Source organism: Oryx dammah, unplaced genomic scaffold, assembly GCF_014754425.2.
Source record: "Oryx dammah isolate SB20612 unplaced genomic scaffold, SCBI_Odam_1.1 HiC_scaffold_2, whole genome shotgun sequence".
Taxonomy (NCBI): domain Eukaryota; kingdom Metazoa; phylum Chordata; class Mammalia; order Artiodactyla; family Bovidae; genus Oryx; species Oryx dammah.
The window spans coordinates 26702985-26726039 of record NW_024070186.1 but is presented as its reverse complement, the minus strand read 5'-3'; the positions used below and the strand labels follow the sequence as shown (position 1 = coordinate 26726039).

General features: G+C 38.6%; 1 protein-coding gene across 12 annotated transcripts in view; it reads left to right on the top strand.

The window, feature by feature from the left end:
• Positions 1-23055, top strand: part of CEP70 (centrosomal protein 70) — a 79373-nt gene that overhangs the window by 53191 nt on the left and 3127 nt on the right. For 10 of the 12 annotated variants that reach the window (XM_040233570.1, XM_040233588.1, XM_040233517.1 and 7 more), the window contains 6 exons: positions 7804-7909; positions 16957-17127; positions 19051-19197; positions 19361-19529; positions 19906-20020; positions 21006-21085. In XM_040233570.1, coding sequence (XP_040089504.1) covers positions 7804-7909; positions 16957-17127; positions 19051-19197; positions 19361-19529; positions 19906-20020; positions 21006-21085 — 788 coding nt within the window. Of the gene's footprint in view, positions 1-7803; positions 7910-16956; positions 17128-19050; positions 19198-19360; positions 19530-19905; positions 20021-20479; positions 20970-21005; positions 21086-23055 lie in introns of those variants that run through there. The other 2 variants (XM_040233533.1, XM_040233541.1) reach the window with 2 other exon arrangements.

The window sequence follows — 23055 nt, the reverse complement described above, 5'->3', positions numbered from 1 at the left end:
GAAAATCCCGTGGGCGGAGGAACCTGGTAGGCTGCAGTCCATGGGGTCACGAAGAGTCGGACACGACTGAGCGACTTCACTTTCACTTTTCACTTTCATGCATTGGAGAAGGAAATGGCAACCCACTCCAGTGTTCTTGCCTGGAGAATCCCAGGGACAGGGGAGCCTGGTGGGCTACCGTCTATGGGGTCGCGCAGAGTCCGACACGACTGAAGTGATTTAGCAGCAGTAGCAGCAGTACCTCTTCCTATCTGTTTGGCATTCTAGATACTGAAATTACAGTGGTAAACCAAAAAGAAAGGTTCCTGTTCTCATGAATCTTATGTAAAGGGCAATGAAAAAATAAGACAGTTTTGATATAGGTGAAAATGTGTTAGTCGCTCAGTTGTGTCCAACTCTTTGTGACCCCATGGACTGTAGCCCACTAGGCTCCTCTGTCCATGGGGGTTTTCCAGGCAAGAATGCTGGAGTGGGTAGCCATTCCCTTCTCCAGGGGATCTTCCTGACCCAGGGATTGAACCCAGGTCTCCTGTATTGCAGGCAGATTCTTTACCATCTGAGCCAACAGGGGAGCCCCTATAGTGTAAGTACCAAAGGTAAAATGGTATGAGAGTTGCTGTTGTACAAGTTTGTACAAGAGGTGGTGGTGACATGGTCAAAGGTGGCAGGAGTGGAGGTGGTAAGAAGTATTTGGAATATTGGAAGTAGAACTTGGTGATCAGACTTGATGAATTGAGGATGGATTAGGGGTATAGGCAGTTGAGAGGGGAAAGATTAAGACTCAAAAAGATACAAAAATAAACTTAATCAATAGGACTAATTTTTAGTCCTGAATAACAAAGTAGTTGTTGGAACATTAACTGAGATAGGAAAATTGGTTAAAGAGCAGCTGAAAAAAGGAATATGTAAGGTGGACAAAAAAGTCAGAGGAGGAAAACTTCACAACCCTCTTAGGGTCTCTGGCTGGGCCTGAAAATTAAACTGACAAAGACAGATTAACATGAAAAAAGTGTAAATTTATTTAAGTTTTACCTGACCTGAGAAGAAATGAAGACTTGAAGAAACAGTTAAGCCGGAGCATTTTAATACTAGGTTTGATGAAGAGTGAGTAGAAAGTTGGAAAATGTAATAATACAAAAGGGTGTAAGCTAAGGTAATAAACTGGGGAAAGTTTGGATTTCCCTGCTTCAGAGACAAAGGGTACAAGGAGGGCAGCTTGTTACCCTCCTTGAGGGTCCCCTCACATGAGGATCTCCTGGTCTGCTTCAGGGAAAAGGGGGGAGGTCAGAGAGTTCTTCCTGCGTGTATCAATTCTCAAGTTCCTTCTGTTTAAAACATTTCTTATGTCAAAATGACACGTTTTGTTTTTGTTTTGGCCACACCATATTGCTTGTGGGGTCTCAGTTCTCTGACCAGGGATTGAACCTGAGGCAAGGCAGTGAAAGCCTGGAATCCACTAGGCCACTAGGAACTCCCTTTAAAGGGCATATTTTGGAATGGCATGTCCTGATCCCCTTCACTGGACTTTTATTGACTTTAGTGTAAGTGTATCAGTGAACGTACATACACACATAAATGCTTACACATATATTCATAGATACCTAGTCATTCCTCATTATTTGCAGATTGCATATTTGTGAATTTGCCTACCTACTGTAATTTGTTTTTAATCTTCAAATAAATAGTGGTGGCACTTGCACAGTTATTCATGGACATGCCCAGTATACACATTTTCAGCTATTGAACAAGGTGATACTTTGCCCACATTTCCGCTTTCATGATGTAAACAGTCATTGTTTCTGTTGTCACATGCTGCTTGTAATTTTCCATTCTTTGCTTTTTATTGGTGATTTCTCCAAGATGGTCCCAAGCATGGTGTTGAAGTACAATCTAGTGTTCTATTCACAAGAAGGCTGTGATGTACCGTACAGAGAATATATATATATATATATGTTAGAGAAACTTCATTTAGGCATAAGTTATGGTGCTGTTAGCTATAAGTCCAATGTTAATGAAACAACAATATTAAAAAAGATGTCTTTGTAATGTCTTTAAACATTAACACACATAAAACAAGGTTATATATTGATCAGTTGAAGAAAATGTGACCAGAGAGGCATGCAGGAACCTGATCCTGTATTTCCCCTAGGAGCAGTGGTTCAGTTCTCACTAATTCAGTGTATACAGTAACTTTATTGAATATAACTGCCATGAATAATGAGAATTTACTGTGTATATATTTTTTGTTGTTCATTTGTGCTATGATTTTGAGAGTGATTTTTCACTATTAGACTTTAAAATTGTGATTTAGAACCAATCCTAGCTATATTTTTCTGTTGAATTTTGAAGAAGTAATTTGTGTTTTTAGAAATTCATATTTGGAATTTAAACTTCTATAGTATCTAGATGTGAAACAGAATTAAGAATGTTAGATAACTTGCCCATATTGCACAGGTGGCATGTGGAAGAACTTGGAAAGACATCAGACCCACACCTAAGCATTTGGACTCTCAAGCTCACACTAATAATAATTAAAACCAAACAAAAACCCACTGAAAAAGACTTTTTTAATGTAAAACTTCAAATTTTTATTTTTTGCAGGGGCAGAGGTAGAATTTTTTTCAAAGAACTTCTGATGTTAAGGAAATAATTAGAAATAAAAATCTGTCAACCCAGTGAATATTCTCCACATATGTAGGGAAAAAAAAAGAAACAGTTTTATATAACAGTTGGAATAAATATTGAGCCAGACTGCTATGTGCATTAGAGGCAGTATGCTAAAGAGATTGCAAAGACAAAAGGAAATCTCACCCTTTTAATTATATCTTGTGACAAGGGGAAGTTACAACTTAGAGCCAGGATCCTAGGCTAAGCTCCAGTAGGGGAAAAGGAGACAAGGCACCCTCTTCCTTGATGTCCTTATTTCAAAGAGATGGTTCTAAGGCTTCCAAGACACTGCTAATTTTAAGCAGGAGGCTTATTTAAATTTTAACAGAATCTACATACTTAGAAAGGATTTACAGCTACAGGTTTTCTAAAGGAAATGCTACAAGAAAAGGAGGGGAAAGTCTCTTTCCCTTTTATAACCAGAGAAAATTAAATTTTTTCTTTAGATCTGTATTTACTTCTCAACTAATCAATCTTCAATATCAAATGATATTAATTTAACATACAAAAGCTTGTTTGATCTAATATTATAAGTAAGTTGGTTATGAAGTTCTGTTGCTAGGAAGTAATCAAATAGATCTGCCAGTGCAAGATAGCCAAAGGTACTACACTAATTCTATTTAATTTTTTCAGTGGTATTTATATTTTGTTAGAAGAAAATAAAATCAGAATCTTATCACCCACGTGTTGAGCTGGCAGAAGTTGAGGTGGTCAGTTAGAGTAAGCCAAGCCAATTAATCATCAAGGCTTTATTCAGTTACTTCAATAATATAAACAAGAGGCCAAAGAGAAAAAGGCTGGCTTCTCAGTATCCCATTTTCCCCCATGAAATGGCACCTAGCAAGTGTCAGTCAGTGATGTGGTGCACAGATGACTCCTGTGGCTTCATAGGCTAGGGAAAGGGCAGGATATGGAAACATACCTGAGTCAAAGTGAAAAAAGTGTTCCAGTTAGGGCTCCCCATCCATCTCCCAAACAGAATTCCAGCATGAGAGTCACCATGAAATTATGAAAAGGCTTCAGCAGACACGGTTAAAAGCTATAAAGTGTCTGCACGTGGAAACTTAGGGGGATGGCTATCGAAAACAGGAGATAACAGTGTTTTTAAATTGGAAGGGCAGTTTTCTGGATTTCCCAGACTCCACAGAGAAACATAGCTATTGCTGCTGGCTATGTGGAATGAGTATCTGCTAAGTATGTGAAGAATTCCTTAGCCATTTTAGGGGATTTTTATGGCCTTCAGGTTCTGCTCACCACTCTGGAGACTACAAAACAATCCTGGAATATTTCTAAGTGCAGCATAGTCTGCTCAAACACAGGTTTCTAAAACACCAATTAAGTCAAATGCAATTGGAAAGTAAGGGAATAATTAGATTAACATAGTAGTTACATTGTTTTCATGTGATTTTTTTTTCCCCCCATGGTAAAAGGAGAATAGTATAGACTTTGGAAAGAGGAAAGCTTTGCTAGTATGTAGGCACCTGCCCTTTCAGCTCTGTTTTAAGAAAATTTAAAATGAGAACCTGTACCCAAGGCTCCCTCCCTGACCCCCAGCATTAGACGGACTGGAGGCGGAAGGCAAGTTGTACTTCTTTCCCCACCTGTTTTAACCTTGGCTTCTTTGGCCAGGAGCTCACCTTCCATCTTCGTAGTCTTGGCCTCCTCAAGCCAACATTTCTGTTCTGTTGGCTATGGATTTTGTAATATTGGAGACAACCTCAAGACATACTTGAGCTGTTTATCTTGAGGCACCAAGTATTATTTTTCGTTAGTTGTCTAGTTACATAGTTGCATCAGTTTTTAAATACTCTGGTTTCTAACACTTAACTTTTTTCCTGACTGCTGTTATTTTCACATGTGTGGTTTTGCTGAATACAAAGGTTTTCAGAAGTATTATGCTATGGCAAATATTTACTGTGAGACTAGCTGAACCAAAGGTCAGTTTCCCATAATTTCCTAGATTTTACTAATCCTTAACTTCTGTAAATATAGAAAAACAGTGGGATTAGATACATTAATACATGTGAAGTGCTTCGAAGAGTACCTTCAGAGAGAAGGTTCTCAATAAATACTAATTATTATCACCACCAGGCTCCCACACGTGTTGTCATTGTTATTAAATTAAGGGTATCTCTTAATTTATCTAGTTAATTAAATCACAGTTCACTTCCCAGAGTGACTGTAGCTAGTACATTCAATGACATGTTTAGGTTACTGTCCTGGCAGCTACTGTATATCCATAGTATAATGTTAATCACACTTGTAAACAGTTTGTTGAGAAGTTAAACTTTTTCACCTGAATGCAAGGTTAATATGTAAATTCAGATATGTCTGCTTACTTGTAGTCCTCCTAGAGAGCTGTTGGCTTTTCTATGTTACTTTTGTTTTTTAGACACTATGCTTTTGGCACTGCTTTTAGGCAAAACTGTCAAGTATATTAATATGGTAAATAGATGAAAAGTCAAATGGAAACTATACAAAAAAGATCTTAATGATCTGGATAACTATGGTGGTGTGATTACTCACCTACAGCCAAACATCCTGAAGTGTGAAGTCAAGTGGGTCTTAGGAAGCATTACTACGAACAAAGGAAGTGGAGGTGATGGAATTCCAGCTGAGTTATTTCAAATCTTAAAAGATGATGCCATTAAAGTGTTGCACTCAGTATGCCAGCAAATTTGGAAAACTAAGCAGTGGCCACAGAACTGGAAAAGGTCAGTTTTCATTCCAGTCCCAAAGAAGGGCAGTGCCAAAGAATGTTCAAACTACTGCACAACTGTGCTCATTTCACATGCTAGCAAGATAATACTCAAAATCCTTCAAGCTAGGCTTGAACAGTATGTGAACTGAGAACTTCCAGATGTACAAGCTGGATTTAGATAAGACAGAGGAACTGGAGATCAAATTGCCAACATCTGTTGGATCATTGTAAAAGCAGAAGAGTTCCAGAAAAACATCTACTTCTGCTTTATTGACTACACCAAAGCCTTTGACTGTGCAGATCACAACAAACTGTGGAAAATTCTTAAAAAGATAGGAATACACCTTACCTTCCTCTGGAGAAACCTACAGGCAGGTCAAGAAACAACAGAACCCGACATGGAACAGACTGGTTCCAAATTGGGAAAGGAATATGTCAGGGCTGTATATTGTCACCCTGCTTATATAACTTATATGCAGAGTACATCATGTGAAATGCTGGACTGGATGAAGCTAAAGCTGGAATCAGGATTGCTGGGAGAAATATCAATAACCTAAGGTATGCAGATGACACTACTCTAATGACAAAAAGTAAAGAGGAACTTAAGAACCTCTTGATGAAGGTGACAGAGGAGAGTGAAAAAGCTGGCTTAAAACCCAGCATTAAAAACATAAAGATCATGGCATCTGGTCCCATCACTCCATGGCAAATAGATGGAGGAGAAATGGAAACAGTAACAGATTTTATTTTCTTGGGCTCCAAAATCACTGCCAGTGGTGACTTCAACCATGAAATTAAGACACTTGTTCCTAGGAAGAAAGGCTATGACCAACCTAGACAGTGTATTAAAAAGCAGAGACATCACTTTGACTGAAAAACGTCTGTCTAGTCAAAGCTGTGCTTTTTCCAATAGTCATGTATGGATGTGAGAGTTGGACCCTAAAGAAGGCTAAGTGCCAAAAAATTGATGCTTTTGAACTGTGGTGCTGGAGGAGACTTTTGAGAGTCCCTTGGACTGCAAGGAGATCCAACCAGTCAATCTTAAAGGAAATCAGTCCTGAATATTTATTGGAAGGACTGATGCTGAAGCTGAAGCTCCAGTACTTTGGCCACCTGACATGAAGAGCCGACTCATTAGAAAAGATCCTGATGCTGGGAAAGATTGAAGGCAGGAGAAGGGGACGGCAGAAGATGAGATGGTAGGATGGCATCACTGATTCAGTGGACATGAGTATGAGCAAGCTCCAGGAGCTTGTGAAGGACAGGGAAGCATGGCATGCTTCAGTTCATGGGGTCACAAAGAATCAGACACAGCTGAGCAAGTGAACAACAAAACAACTGAAAAATAGATTGGGAAGTCTTTGTGTCTACTAGAGGAAAGAGGTTGACTTTTATCTAGAGTTAATTCTGTTTATTTTATTTTGGATATATGTCCTCCAGAGAGCACAGAAAAACAGTTGAGTGAATATCAAGGGGAATACATGTGAGTGGAGGAGATAATTGTAGTGTGGTAATAAGAGATGATGTTAAGAAAGGAGTCAGGAGGAATATTGGATTAGGACTGACAGCATGAAGTTCAAATGCTAACACATGGAGATTAGATTTAGTTCACAAAGCAGAAAACAGTGGGAAAGCTATTGTTTTTTAGTAGGAAAATATTTTAGGAACAGCAAGTCAAGCTTATTAATGAATGAATCATGAAATCAGTTTAATGGGTCATGGTTCCACAGGAAAGTGATAGGCATACTCAGATTTAAGATGTTTAATTTGAAGTGGGTTTAATAAGAGACTTTTTTCTAAGGCAGGTGGTGGGGGAGAAATGTCTACGACACCTGACTTTTAGAGCTATTTGAGTATCTCTAAGTGGATACACTCATATGTCTTTAGATTTTTGGACAGAGACTCTCCTCTAGAGTTCTGGTAGCCACCTGGAACAATGGCCTCTGAGTTTTCATGCCCTCTTGATTAGCAGGTTTCACTGTTGTCTTCTCTTTGGCACCAGTGGAATATGAAGGAAGGCACAAGCTGTCTAGTTGTTGCTGTTGCAGTTCCTAAACTGTTTGCCCTGCCACTGTTTATTGATGCCCTTACAACATCAAACTTGGAGCACCTTGGAAGTTGTTTTCATCCTTTATTGTAGTTCTTTCCTAAGTATTGGGGAATGGTTATAACTTTTCTTCATCAGTCTGATTCCTTTTATTTTCAGGGATTCCTACTACATTGTGTCTATTGAGAGGGCCTTCTCATTTTCTATTGACAATATGGCTTAAATTAAAAATGTATATATGATTATATGCATGTGTATGCATGCACATACACATGTAAAATGACAGAGTTAACGGGAGCACAGCTGGATCATTGGTTCATTTTGTCATCTTAATCCATCCACTGTTTAGTAAAGCGTATGTATCATCTTGTTTTTTTTTCCCCTTTAGATTACAGAATATTATCAGTCAAAAAAAGGCTGAGGACAAAGAGGGAAAAGATGAGCCCAGCAAAGATAACCAGCAGCAGGCTCTGATTGACCAGAGATACTTCCAGGTATTGCTAACAAAAAGAGTGGTGTTTATAGTGAACCTTGGTTAAGAATCACAGTATAATAAATTATCAGTAAGGAATACATGTATCTTTTATTTGTGTGTGCTTAGTGTGTTTTGTCTTGCCATGACATACCTAACTGCTAGAAATTGGTACCTTGACTTAGAATTGTCCCTTGAAAAGAGACTTTGGCCTAGTTCAAAGTAGGGCAGTAAAAACCTGACAAGATTTTAATAGATACCATAATCCTTTTCTTAGACTCTCCCTGCTTAAGCCATTTCTCCTTTCCTTTTTATCTTTTTGTTTTTGCTGTTGTTGATACTATTACTATATAAGTAAATCTACTTCTTAAGGTATACTTTTTAAAAATTTGTATATTTTGTCCACCTGAAACTTAATTTTCTTTGTGGTTTAATAGAGCAATCTAACCTTGCTTGATGTATAGACCATCTATTATTGAGCAAGCTGGGCCTGCATTCATATTTTACTGGGCCCTTACAGGTTTTTTTAAAACTTTGAATTAATTACTAATTTTTTTAATTAAGAGTTTTAAGTCCTTATTTCTAGTTTCTCTTGCAAAGTCAAAGGATCTGGCAACAAATTCCTACATAGTGGTTACCAGTGCAGAATTAGGCCTTGCCCCTGTCATGCATGGCCATGTGCTCCTCAGTTAGCCACAGTACCATGCCATCCTTGCTTCACTTATTTGTGCTCGTCCTTGGCTTCTATAGGCAATTGAGTTTGCAGTTTCTTGTAGACCATTCTTTCTCTACTTTATTGAAATTGAAATGTTTATCCTCTACCACATTCCCTTAGATGCATAGATTTATTTCTAGACAGTAGTGTCTCATTTCTATACTAATTTCTGTAGTTTTATAGTTGGCCTTGATAACTTTTGGGGTATTCTTTTAAATTTTTTTCTTGGATATATTTTTAGCACATTTGTTCTATATGAACAATGTCAGCTCAAAAACAGATCCCACTGAGATGAGCTGAGACTGAATTAACTTTTTAGATTAATATTTGGAAAAATAACACATTTATAGTTTTGAATCATCTCACTCAGAAATATGTCTCTAATTTTATTTGGGTCTTCCTTTGTACCTTTTAATATAAAGTTTTGTATCTTTTTAAGTTTTAGCTCTTGCATATTTTTTGTTCTGTTTCCTAGGTATCTAGTTATCTTATAACCTTTATTGCTATTATTAATTGGGGCCCTTTTTCCATTACATTTTTAATTGATTGTTGCTGGTTCTTTGTACATCTCTCTGTTGATATTATGTCCAGGCACCTTTGTGAAAACAGTGGGGTTTTTTTGTAGTATAATGGTTTCACAATGTTGCTTTGGGTTCTGCTGTACAATGAAAGGAATTAGCTATATGTATACATACATCCCTTTCCTCTTGGACCTCCCTCCTACCACCACCACCCCCAGCCGCCACCCCACCCATCTAGGTAATCACAGAACACCAAGCTGAGAAAACATGGTAAAATAAATGTTAACAGTTATTGAATCTCGGTTTATATGGGTATTTGTGGCTGGGCCACAGGGTGTCCACATACTTGGTCAAACATTATTCTGGGTTCGTCTGAGAATACTTATGAGTGAGAGGAGAAAATCTTTTTTCTCTATTCCTGTTAATAAGGACCACCACAAGTGGTTTGCTTAAACTGTCAAAGCCAGTAATATACCTTCACTGTCATGCCTCAGGGGTATATCAGTTCTCCATGTTATATACCTCAGGGTGTGTCAGCCCCTATGTTATACTTTAGTTCACAGGGATCTTGGTCACTTTTCCTTTCTATAAGATATTACACTGGCCCATTACATTGATGATAATATGCTGATTAGACCTACTGAGCAAGAAGTAGCAAATTATTGGTATTTGCATGTTAAAGGATGGGAAATAAATCTAACAAAAATGCAGGGACCTTCTACCGTAGTGAAACTTCTAGGGCTCAAGTGGTGTGGGCATGTCAAAATACCTCGTGTCTAAGGTAAGGGATAAGTTGTTCTTGGGCCCCTCTAACAACCAAAAATGTGGTACAGCACCCAGTGGTTCTCTTTGCATTTTGGAGGTAGCATATTCCTCCTGTGATGTGTTCCTCCCACCCCATTTACTGAGTGATCTGAAAAGGTGCTTGTTTTGAGTGTGGCTCAGAACAAGAGAAGGTTCTGCATTGGTCCAGGCTGCTGTGCAAGCTGCTCTGCCATTTGGGCCACAGGACCCTGGACGTCCATGGTGGCTTAGACTGTCCTGGCAGACACGGATGCTGCTTGGAGCCCTTGGTGGCCCCTGTAGGTGAGTAGCAAGTCAGATCCTTAGAGTTTTGGAGAGAAAAAGTCCTGTCATCCTTTGCAAATAACTACTTTCCTCTTAAGAAATAGCTCTTGGCCTTTTACTGGGTCTGAGTAGAGACTGAAGACTTAACAGTGGGCAACCAACCTACCATGTAACCTGAATTACCCATCATGAACTGGGTGTTATTTGACCGACCAGCCATAAAGTTGGGTGAGCACAGCAGCATTCCATCATTGAATGTGAAACTCCAATTTCATATTGGGCCTAAGCAGACCCTAAAGGCACAATAAATTACATGAAGAAGTGGCCCAAATGCCCATGGTTTCCCATTCTTGCTGTACCACCTTCTCTCTCCCTGCCTGCACCTGTGGCTTCAAGGGGAGTTCCTTATGATCAATCAACACAAGAAGAGGAGACTTAGGCCTGGTTTACAGATGGTTTTGTGTGATATGTAGGCACCACATTAAAGTACACAGCTGCAGCACTACCGCTCTTATCTGGGGCATCCCTGAAGGAAAGTAGTGAAGAGAAATCCTCCCACTGGGCAGAACGGTGAGCAGTGTACTACTGCACCACAAGGAAGGAAAGGAAGAGTGTGTCTAGAATACAAGATCTCCATTAGGGCATCTCTTAGTGTTGCTGTGCCTTGTTATAAAGGTCAATGGAAACCTCCAACAGCCTGGTCCAGACCCTTCAGCAATGAAAATTTGAATTACACCAGCAAGTAAAGAACCAGGAGCATCTGAGGTGGTTGTTGAAGGCAGATGTAATAAATACTAGGTAATGGAAGAAAGTAGTGATAAATACGAGCTGTGACCATATGATGACAACAGAAGTGAAGATTGTAATTGTCCTGTGTATTGCTTCCTTTTGTTATGAATATGTTCATATATTTATGTGTGTATGTATATATTTATGTTTTTCTATGTATATATTTGTAAATATACACATGACAAGTGCTTTTTTTTTCTTGCTCTTATTCTCTTACATAATGATTTTATTTCATATTTGAGTATCCAGCAAATTTGGAAAACTCAGCAGTGGTCGCAGAAGTGGAAAAGGTCAGTTTTCATTCCAATCCCAAAGAAAGGCAATGCCAAAGAGTACTCACACTACCACACAATTGCACTCACCTCATATGCTAGCAAAGTAATGCTCAAAATTCTCCAAGCCAGGCTTCAGCACTATGTGAACCATGAAATTCCAGATGTTCAAGCTGGATTTAGAAAAGGCAGAGGAACCAGAGATCAAATTGCCAACATCTGTTGGATCGTCAAAAGCAAGAGAGTTCCAGAAAAACATCTATTTCTGCTTTATTGACTACAACAAAGCCTTTGACTGTGTGGATCACAACAAATTGAAAAATTCTTAAAGAGATGGGAATACTAGACCACCTGACCTGCCTCCTGAGAAACCTGTATGTAGGTCAAGAAGCAACAGTTAGAACTGGACATGGAACAACAGACTAGTTCCAAATTGGGAAAGGAGTATGTCCAGGCTGTGTATTGTCACCCTGCTTAATTAACTTATATGCAGAGTACATCATGAGAAACACTGGGCTGGAAGAAGCACAAGCTGGAATCAAGATTGTCGGGAGAAATATGAAGAACCTCAGATACGCAGATGACACCACACTTAAGCAGAAAGCAAAGAAGAACTAAAGAGCCTCTTCATGAAAGTGAAAGAGGAGAGTGAAAAAGCTGGCTTAAGGCTCAAAACATTTAGAAAACTAAGATCATGGTATCCAGTCCCATCACTTCGTGGAGAAACAGTGGCAGCCTTTGTTTTCTTGGGCTCCAAAATCACTGTAGATAGTAACTGCAGCCATGAAATTAAAAGACATGTGTTTCTTGGAAGAAAAGCTATGACCAATCTAGATAGCATATTAAAAAGCAGAGACATTACTTTGCCAACAAAGGTCCAGCTAGTCAAAGGTATGGTTTTTCTAGTAGTCATGTATGGATGTGAGTTGGACTATAAAGAAAGCTGAGTGCCGAAGAACTGATGCTTTTGAACTGTGGTGTTGAAGACTCTGCAGGGTCCCTTGGACTGCAAGAAGATCCAACAGTCCATTCTGAAGGAGATCAGCCCTGGGATTTCTTTGAAAGGAATGATGCTAAAGCTGAAACTCCAGTACTTTGACCACCTCATGGGAAGAGTTGACTCATTGGAAAAGACCCTGATACTGGGAGGGATTGGGGGCAGGAGGAGAAGGGGACGGCAGAGGATGAGATAGTTGGATGGCATCACCAACTCAATGGACATGAGATTGAATAAACTCTGGGAGTTGGTGATGGACAGGGAAGCTTGGCGTGCTTGCTGCAGTCCATGGGGTGGCAAAGAGTCAGACACAACTGAGTGACTGAACTGACCTGAATTTTATATCATAGTTTTTTAAAACTGTTACATATTTATTCATTTATTTATTTTTGACTGTGCTGTGTCTTTGTTTATGCGCCCGGGCTTTCTCTAGTTGCATTGAGTGGGGTAGGGTGGGGTGGGGGGGGTGTGCTACTCTCTAGTTGTGATAAATGGGCTTCTTGTTGTGGTGGCTTTCCTGGACCAGGAATTGAACCTGTGTCCCCTGCATTGGCAGGTGGATTCTTAACCACTGCACCACCAGGAAAGTCCTGCTGCTGCTAAGTCGCTTCAGTCGTGTCCGACTCTGTGCACCCCATAGACAGCAGCCCACCAGGCTCCCCCGTCCCTGGGATTTTCCAGGCAAGAGTACTGGAGTGGGGTGCCGTTGCCTTCTCTGGGGAAAGTCCTATATCATTGTTTTAAATTACAGGATATCAAGGAGAAGGATATCAAGTTATCAGGATATTGATGAACAATGCAGAGAAATAGAAGAAAATGACAGAAGGGGAAAGACTAGAGATTTCCTCAAGAAAATTGGAGATATCACAGGAACATTCATGGATGGATGGGCACAATAAAGGATAGAAACAATGAAGACCTAATAGAAGCAAAAGCAATGCAAGAATACACAGAAGAACTTTACAAAAAAGATCTTTATGACCCAGATAACCATGATGGTGTGGTCACTCACTCAGAGCCAGACATCCTGGAGTGTGAAGTCAGGTGGACCTTAGGAAGCACTGCTGCCAGTAAAGCTAGTGGAGGTGATGGTGTTCCAGCAGAGCTATTTAAAATCCTAAACGATGATGCTGTTAAAGTGTTGCACTCAAAATGTCAGCAAATTTGGAAAACTCAGCAGTGGCCACAGGACTAGAAAAGTTCAGTCTTCATCCTGGTTACCAAGAAGGGCAGTACTAAAGAATCTTCACACCACCTGACAGTTGCACTCACTTTCCATGCTAATCAGGTTATGCTCAAAATCCTTCAAGCTAGGTTTCAGCAGTACGTGAACTGACAACTTCCAGGTGTACAAGCTGGGTTTAGAAAACGCATCAAGAAGAATAATCATCACTTTAGGACTTCACCTCCTTTTCTGGCAAAGGGGTTTTAGTGCATCTTTGATTGTATACAGCATAGTTGTATCATGTTAGGTAATCAGTGATCTTGTTTGTTATTGTGTGTATTTGGAGATTAAGTATGATTTCAGTTCACTTCAGTTGCTCAGTCGTGTCCGACTCTTTGTGACCCCATGAATTGCAGCACTCCAGGCCTCTCTGTCCATCACCAACTCCCAGAGTTCACTCAAACTCACGATAGAGTCGGTGATGCCATCCAGCCATCTCATCCTCTGTCGTCCCCTTCTCTTCCTGCCCCCAATCCCTCCCAGCATCAGAGTCTTTCTTTCTGGATGGTTTAAGGCAAACCTGATAGCTCAGCTGGTAAAGAATCCACCTGCACAGCAGGAGACCCTGGTTCAATTCCTGAGTCGGGAAGATCCACTGGAGAAGAGATAGGCTACCCACTCAAATATTCTTGAGCTTCCTTTGTGGCTCAGCTGCTGGTAAAGAATCTGCCTGCAATGTGGGAGACCTGGGTTCAGTCTCTGGGTTGGGAAGATCCCCTGGAGAAGGGAAAGGCTACCTACTCCAATATTCCAGCCTGGAGAATTCCATGGACTATACAGTTGCAAAGAGTCGGACACGACTGAGCAACTTTCACTTCACTTCAAGACATACCTGGTGGCTCAGATTGTAAAAGAATCTGCCAGTGATGTGGGAGACTGGGTTCAGTCCCTGGGTTGGGAAGATACCCTGGAGAAGGGAATGGCTACCCACTGCAGTCTTCTTGTGTGGAGAATTCCATGAACACAGGAGCCTGGTGGGCTACAGTCTATGGAGTCTCAAAGAGTTGGACATGACTGAGTGCCTAAGGCAAAGTGTATGGGTGTCAAATTGACAAGGGGTGAACTTGTGATGGTTAATTTTATGTGTCAACTTGACTAGGCTAGAGGGTCCCCAGATAATTTGGTCAGATGTTGTCCTAGGTGTGTCTATAGAGTGTTTCTGGGTGAAATTAATATTTGAAATGGTAGACTGGGGCAAAGTGGATTGCTTTCTCTACAGTGGGTGGGTCTCATCAAATCAGTTGAAGGCCTGAGTAGAACAAAAAGGCTGAGGAAGAGGGAACTTTCTGCCTGCCTGCCTGCCTTTGAGCTGGGGCATCAGTTTTTTTTTTTCCTGCCTTCAAATGTTGAACTGAAACATTGGCTTTTCCTGGGTCTCAAGCCTGTGGGAATTTAGCCTGGAATTGTATCATGAGCTCTTCCGGGTCTCCAGCATTGCTGACTGTAGATCTCAGGATTTGTCAGCTCCTGTAATAGAGTGAATCAGTTCTTTATAATTAATAAATACATGTACAGATGCACACACAAGTACACATCCTATTCATTTTGTTTCTGGTGAACCCTGACTATATAAATAGTATTTATTGTTCATAGTCTTTTTATTTTCCTTTAAGGAAATTTCATCAAAATTTTCTTGATGAAAAATTGGGAGAACAAGTTATTTAAATCTCCATCAAAATTTCAGTCTCTGATCCAGTTCAAATTGTGCCTGCCCTGTACTTCTCCAAATAAGCAGTGTGGCAAGGGATTGTGATCTGTTTCATTATTTCGTTGCTGTCCTCTGCTGTATCTGGCTTCTTCCACGTTGGCAGTGATGGTGGATGTTGAGTGAGGCTAGAAGGCAAAAGAGTAGAACCTTTCTTGACTGGTGCTGGTGTAATCTAGCACTGGTGGCCTTTGTGTGGCTGATGACCAAATACTGCCCGTTTTTCTCTATCATAGAATGTGTGTGTCGTTTTTTCCAACTGACCTCTTATGAATCCTTCTCCTTCTCTTGTTCAACTGACACTCCCTTAAAGGTCTCCAGCTATATGGAGGCCTTTTTTCCATGAAAGCAAAGCTTGACTGTCTTCCAAAGTGTCCTTGGTCACAGGGTATATTCTTACCTACCATAAAGTAAAAAGGCAAACTTCTCTTATTGCTACTTCCTCTCCTTATTCTAGTCCATCTTTCTCTTTATCACTTTATTTTTGCTGTGTAAGCAGCCCTTCTAAAACTTAATGACTTAAAATAACAACCCTTTTAGTATTACTGTGCTTGAACAGCTGAGCAGTTCTCAGCTGGGCTCCTTCATGCACCTGCTATCAGATACAAGTCAGCTAGGTGGCTCTGGAGTTGAATGGATATCAGGGTGATTGGGTTGACTGGGCCATGTGTCTTTTATCATTCACCATTTAGCCTGGGCTCTTCCACAGGGCATCATCATCATCTTAGTCGCTCAATAGTGTCCAACTCTATGCTACCCCATGGACTGTAGCCTGCCATGCTCCTCTGCCCAAGGGGCTTCCCTGGTAGCTCAGAGGGTAAAGCGTCTGCCTGCAATGCAGGAGACCTGGGTTTGATTCCCAGGTCAGGAAGATCCCCTGGAGGTGGAAATGGCAACCCACTTCAGTACTCTTGCCTGGAAAATTCCACAGATGGAGGAACCTGTTAGGCTACAGTCCATGGGGTTGCAAAGAGACACACACGACTGAGCAACTTCACTTCCACAGGGCAGAAGAGCTCAATAGGAGAGAGCAGAAATAATCAAGGCCCCTTGAGTCTTGGGCTCCAAACTGGCACACCACTATTTTCTTTTCTGTCTGCCAGAGCAAGGCCCAAGGTTGCCCCTAGATTCACAGAGTAGAAAATAGACTCTATTTCTTGTTGGGAGAACCTGCAGTGTCATATTGCAAAGGCGAGAGCACAAAGAAAGAGAAAAATTGCAGTAATTTTTGCAAACAATCTGCAAAGTATGGGTACACACTGGTAGCCATATATGTAATCCTCCTTGGTTCACCATCACCCTCATGGAATGGGGTTGTGCTGTGACCTTCTGGAGATCAGATCCCTGCTCTCCCTGTTCTGCTGCCCTTAATTTTTGATGTGAGGGAGAGGGAGAATAAAGACTATATTCCTGTGCTCATTAATAATTTAATGAAGGGGAATTATTTTTGCCATTAAAATGGTATTCAAAGTAGAGTTTAAATGTAATAGAATCAAAACATTGAAATGTACGTTCTAAGCCAAACAACAACTACTTGTAAATAAACATCAGAAATTAAATTCTCAGGAGACCTGTAGCTTTCTATGGGGAAAGAAGAAAACAGCATTTTTCACTCATTCTGTACAGCCCTTTGAAAGACACTTGTCTTGGTGATTCCTGTCCAATGAATCTCTAACTCAGAAAATGATGTTGCATTGATACATAAGCACTGTAACATAGATCACTCTGATAGGACTGTGATAAACTTTTCAACTAAAAATGCCATCTTTTTTTAAAGGTATTGAGTAGCATCAATTCAATTATTCACAATCCAAGAGCTCCAGTAATAATATATAAACAGAGCAAAGGAACAGCCCAACATTTTAATAGAAATCTTATTCAGGATTGTGGATTTGAGCATCTTGTTCCTATAATAGAAATGTGGGCAGATCAACTGGCTTCCTTAAAGGTATGTGGTTAAATACTCTACATGCTTTGAAAATGTATCGGAGTCTGTGGGCTTTATATACTTTTATTCTCAATCAAAGTTTTATATTTGGTGTGCTTTTACCATAGGTTTTTTCTTTATAATTGTACCTTACTGATGAAATGTTGGTTAATCAAAGTGTCATTGTGTTGTGACTTCCTGACTTTTTCAAATTTTGGTGGTACTAATTGTTTAGTACATTTATTTGATACTAAATGTGTTGCCTTGAATTGCCTTGATAGTTTAAAAAACTATCAAAATGTTATACTCTTCCTCCTTCTTACCAAATGCTGCTGCTAAGTCACTTCAGTCGTGTCCAACTCTGTGCAACCCGATAGACGGCAGCCCACCAGGCTCCCCCGTCCCTGGGATTCTCTAGGCAAGAGTACTGGAGTGGGGTGCCATTGCCTTCCCTGTCTTACCAAATGAAAGGTTAACAATACTAATATGTGAGGTCTAGGTGTTAATTGTGCTTGTGCTTAGTCACTCAGTTGTGTCCAACTCTGCAAACCCATGGTCTGTAGCCCACCAGGCTCCTCTGTCCATGGGGATTCTCTAGACAAGAATACTGGAGTGGGTTGCATGTCCTCCTCCAGGGCATCTTCCCAACCCAGGGATTGAACCCAGGTCTCCCGCATCTAGGTGTTAATTGGTGAGTGTTAAGTAAGTGGAGGACGAAAATAAAAAGTTGAGAAAAATAAGAACTTCCTGTGTTTCCTTCTGTATTCTAGAGTTGCACTGTCTCATACAGTAACCACTCAGCTTCATGTTGATTTTGATCACTTGAAATATGATAGTCGCAATTGAAATGTGCTGCAAGTATAAAATTACACACCAGATTTAGTAGAAATAGTATGGAGATGATTAAAAGATAATTAAAATAGATGATCTGTTGATACTATTTTGGATATATTGGTTTAAATATATTAAAATTGTCACCTATTTCTTTTTACTTTTTTAACATGGCCACTAGATAATATTACTGTGACACACATTACATTTCTTTTGCATGACATTGTTGTTTTAAAGGGTCAAGCACCAATCACTGTGCTATGCGCATAGTTGATGCCCAGTAAATATTTGTTTATTGATTGACCAGTCTTAGACTTCTAAACTTACAGGATCCCAGCTCCCTGTGCACAGTTTTAAATAGATTAGGACAACATATTTAGGCCAGGAAAACAAGTAGGCTGTCATGAAAATTAAGTAGAATTACTTTTTAGGCATCTTTTCAAAAATTTTTTCTTGGAGCTACATACATGAGATGAATCTTGAAAATATCCTAAATGAAAGAAACCTGTCACAAAAAGTCACATATTTATGATTCTGTTTTTTAATGAAATGCTCAGTATAGGCAAATCCACAGAAAAAGAAAATAAGATTAGTAGTTACCCAAAGCCTGGGAGCGAGAGAGAATGGGGAATAAGGGTTTCTTTTTGGCATGATGAAATTATTCTAGAATTAAGATAATTGTGATGATTGCACATTTCTGTAAATGAGACTACTGAATGACAAACTTAAAGAGGATGAATTTTATGGTATATGAATTACATCTCAATAAATCTGTTATTTAAAAAATCAAGGGCAAAATAGAAAGGACAAGCTTATTTTTTGTTCATCAATAATTCAAAATAATTACTTAAAAAATAGCATACATTACTAATAAATAGCATACAATTACTTTAAACATCCAGATTCCAGATAATCAGTATACGTATAATGTTTTTGTAAGGCCTGAAGAAAATGAATTTAAAAGACTGTTTCTAAACAGGTAATGGTATTTTTAAAAAAATACTGATGATGGTTAATATATGTATTACATCTGCTTGGATAGTTATATTTTATTAACATGATTATGAAAACTTTAAAAATGCATAATAGCATATTATTTCTTTTGTTATGAAGGATTTATATAAGTCCTTGAAAATACTGTCTACAGAACTGGTGCCTTGGCATAATTTAAAGAAGCAGGATGAAAATGAAGGTGTCAGAGTTGAAGATCTGTTGTTTATAGTAGATACCATATTAGAAGAAGTTGAAAATAAGGCAAAGGTAATACTACCCAGTACTTATATAGACATTCACATTTTAATGTGAAATTAATAATATGGATACAGATATTCTACTATAACTCTTTCTCTTGTTAAAGTTTTTATTAAAGATTTGGGATAATTTTAAGATGTGAACTTTCTTTTACTTCCTCTCTTTTGGGCAGGACAGCAATATGCCAGACTTCCACATTTTGCGAGCTATTGTTTCTCACTTCCAAAAATTATTTGATGTTCCTTCTTTAACTGGCGTCTATCCTCGAATGAATGAAGTTTATACTAGGCTTGGAGAATTGAACAATGCTGTGAGAAACCTCCAAGAACTCTTAGAACTAGGTAATGACTCATTTTCATTTTGGCCCCCCACTTAATAATGATTATTAATAAGTCTGACTCTCTGCGATCCCATGGACCGTAAGCCACCAGGCTCCTCTGTCCATGGAATCCTCCAGGCAAGAATACTGGAGTGGGTAGCCATTCCCTTCTCCAGGGGATCTTCCCGACTCAGGGATTGAACCTGGGTCTCCTGCATTGCAGGCCGATTCTTTACTATCTGAGCCACCAGGGAGGCCCCATTAATAAATCAGCAAAAAGTAGGTAAAAAATTGAGGGTAACAGAAACATAATGTTTGATTTAATTAATTTAATTGATTTGATTTTTAATTTTGAAAATTCCCTTAAAATATTCTTTCCTTTTATTTCTCTTTTGCAGATAGTTCATCCTCATTGTGTGTGCTGGTGAGCACAGTTGGGAAATTGTGTAGGCTGATTAATGAAGATGTGAATGAAAAGATTATGCAGGTATTAGGACCTGAAGACCTTCAAAGGTATTTATTTTAAAAAGGTTGCAAAGTATTGTCCAGAATGTTTGGAGTGGTAAAATTAAAGATTTTCAAAACTTCATAAGTTATTTACCTTTCCTGTTTGGAATAGCATTTGTAAAAATAATCTCACACCTTAGGGATGGAGAGAATATCAGATATTTTCAAGACAAAAGTAGATTTTGGGGTCTGAGTCAGGACTCTAGCATTTTTGCTATAAGCTTAATCCCAAGGGAAATTATAATTGGAGAAAATCAAACTTTGTCAGCAACTTCATGTTAATTCAGAATATATAAGTAAGTCTAGTTTTTAGTAGATTACCATATATCACTGAATAATCACTAAGAGTATGTGCATTGTTTGATTAAGGATTTCTTTTTTAAAGCTAGACATCTCCAACATAAAACCTAATTTTTTTTTAATATCAAAATGTTATAGCTGTACTCTTCCTCCCTCCTCCCTCAGATTTTATACTGCAACATAAGGGAAGTATATGTTCCATACGTTCTGCAAGTTTTCCAAGAGGAACCCTAACCTAATCTGACACTTGAGGTTTCTGATACTTGATGATTTTAAAAGGAACGTATGTCTCACTGTTGGTATTTTTCTCCCTCCCAGTTTTACAGATTACTGATACTTATTCTTAATGTTTAATAGAACACAGGATATGAAAATTAATTATTTTTAGAAAACATTGGTCTCTTAAGACTCCTCAAGCTAAATGGAAAGTTCCCATATTAGAAATGTTAGATAGATTTAACCTTAGAACAGATGATTATACTGCTAGTAGATTTTTTTGTTGTTGTTTTAGAAAAGTATTACTAGATGAACAAAGAGCTCAGAAGGAAAGATTGCAGTAAATAATCATTAAATTTGTATTTAAATTAGCAGGACAGTTTCTTTCTGTTTTGAAATGTTCTATGTCCAATCAAATGTAAGAATCCTAAGTCAGAAATTCAGTATAAATTGTGCTTTTTTTTTTTTTTTTAAGCATTATCCACAAATTGGAAGAACATGAAGAATTTTTCCCAGCATTTCAGGCATTTACTAATGATCTACTCAAAATCTTAGGTAAGATTTTTGTCGGAGGTGGTTAAGTATTGAGTCTCAGGATGTCATTGGGTTTGAGGAAAGAGTGTTCCTTAGTCACTGTATTAGTGTTTTTACCTAGAATGGTAGAAAGTGGAAACCAGTAATAGTAGTGAAAAACTTCTAACTTGCATTTAAAGTTGGTTGGGGTTAATCTACAGAACAGAGAAGCATATATTCTTTAAGGAGCTGAGCCTTTTGTTTTAGGACCTTAAAATGAGAAATGACATTATTCTGGTTAGGCCCACTCTAACCCTGACTGTCATTGCATAATGAGAAATGTCTGTAGAATTTATGATCTTGATAGCTGTGTTTTTAATTTTTCTTCCTCCTCCTCCTCCTCTTCTTTTTTAAAAAAAGATAGTTCCTACCTACTCTTTTTTTTAAAATTTAATTTCCTCAGATGATGAGAAATAATATAACGTAAACATCTGTAGAAAGAAGATAAATTTATAAGTTTGTGGAAGGGAAGAGATACATTTACACTCTTGGTCAGATTGAAGGCTTTAAGGGGAAAAAAATATAATTAGGAATCATAGGCAAAATAAAAACCCACATCTCTTACTTTAAGTGTGATTTATTATGGCTATAAAAATAATTAATCTTACCATTAAGAACACTTTTTAGGGAATTCCTGGTGGTCCACTGGCTAGGACTATGTATGTTCACTGTTGAGAGTGTAGGTTCATCCTCGGTAGGGGAACTAAGATTCCCTAAACCCAACAAAACAAAATCACTTTTTAAAAAGGTTACAGTGATTTATTTACTTCATTAATACATTATGATTAATGAATTTTTTTTCTGTGTAGCTCATTTGAAGTTGAAAGTTTTTTTTTTTTTTTTAAAGAATAACTCTTTGACATAGGAAATTAAATTAGAAGAGGAGATAAGGTTAGGTAGAAGATAAAGGAATGAGTAAGTTAAAATTTGGTAAGAATATGAGTAAATGAAAGGCATATCTGACTAGAGTATATAGCCTAGTTGAACATAAATTTTTGTGGCCAATTTTATGTAGACTGGAAGCAGCGGAGACAGTGAGTGTACTTTATTCATGCTCATACATTTGAAAAGATCATGGCAAGGGAAGACATAATTTGAAAGTTTAACTTGAGATGTGAAAATGTAGAAATGTATTTATTGCCTTGTATCTCAAAGAGTTTGTTTCCTGCACTATGATTTTACTTGCTTTGAGGTAGCGATTAACAGTGATTTTCCTGTCATTAACAAACGTTTTACTAGGTGCGCTATTAACACTTATTTCATAATCCTTGTATAGAAACTTCTTCTCAGATATAATACTCAGCTTGGTTCATGTGGGATCATTTGCTTCAATATACATTGTTCATGTGCTGTTTGGTCACAGTTGAAATTCTGGAGTAAATATTAACATTTCAGAAATTAAATCTGTTTTGGCAAACATGACTTTTTATTATTACTAGATGTGAGGTGGCTTAGTGATAAAGAATCCACCTGTCAGTGCTGGAGATGTGGGTTTGATCCCTGGGTCGGGAAGATCCCCTGGAGAAGGAAATGGCAACCCACTCCAGTATTCTTGCCTGGGAAATCCCATGGACAGAGGAGCCTGGAGGGCTACAGTCCATGGGGTTGCAGAGTCAGACACAACTTAGCAACTAAACAACAAGAACAACAGATGTCATATTATGCATCTAGAACGACAGAGTGGGTTACTGAATATCAAGTATGGAGAAGGACTTTCTTTTTTCTCATGAGTAGTGTGATTAGTTGAGAAAATTCTCACATCAACCAAAGTCCTTCTCTGTGAGGTTTATTTATAAGGCAGATTTCTCTTCTAGGGAGAAAACAGGTGTGATTTTAGAATGCGGGTCATGGAATAACTTGATCTTTGTACCTTACTACAGTGTAATTCTCAGCTGTAGATTTGCTCGTATTCTTTTCCTTTCTTGTATCATCTATGTTCCGACAGAAGAGGT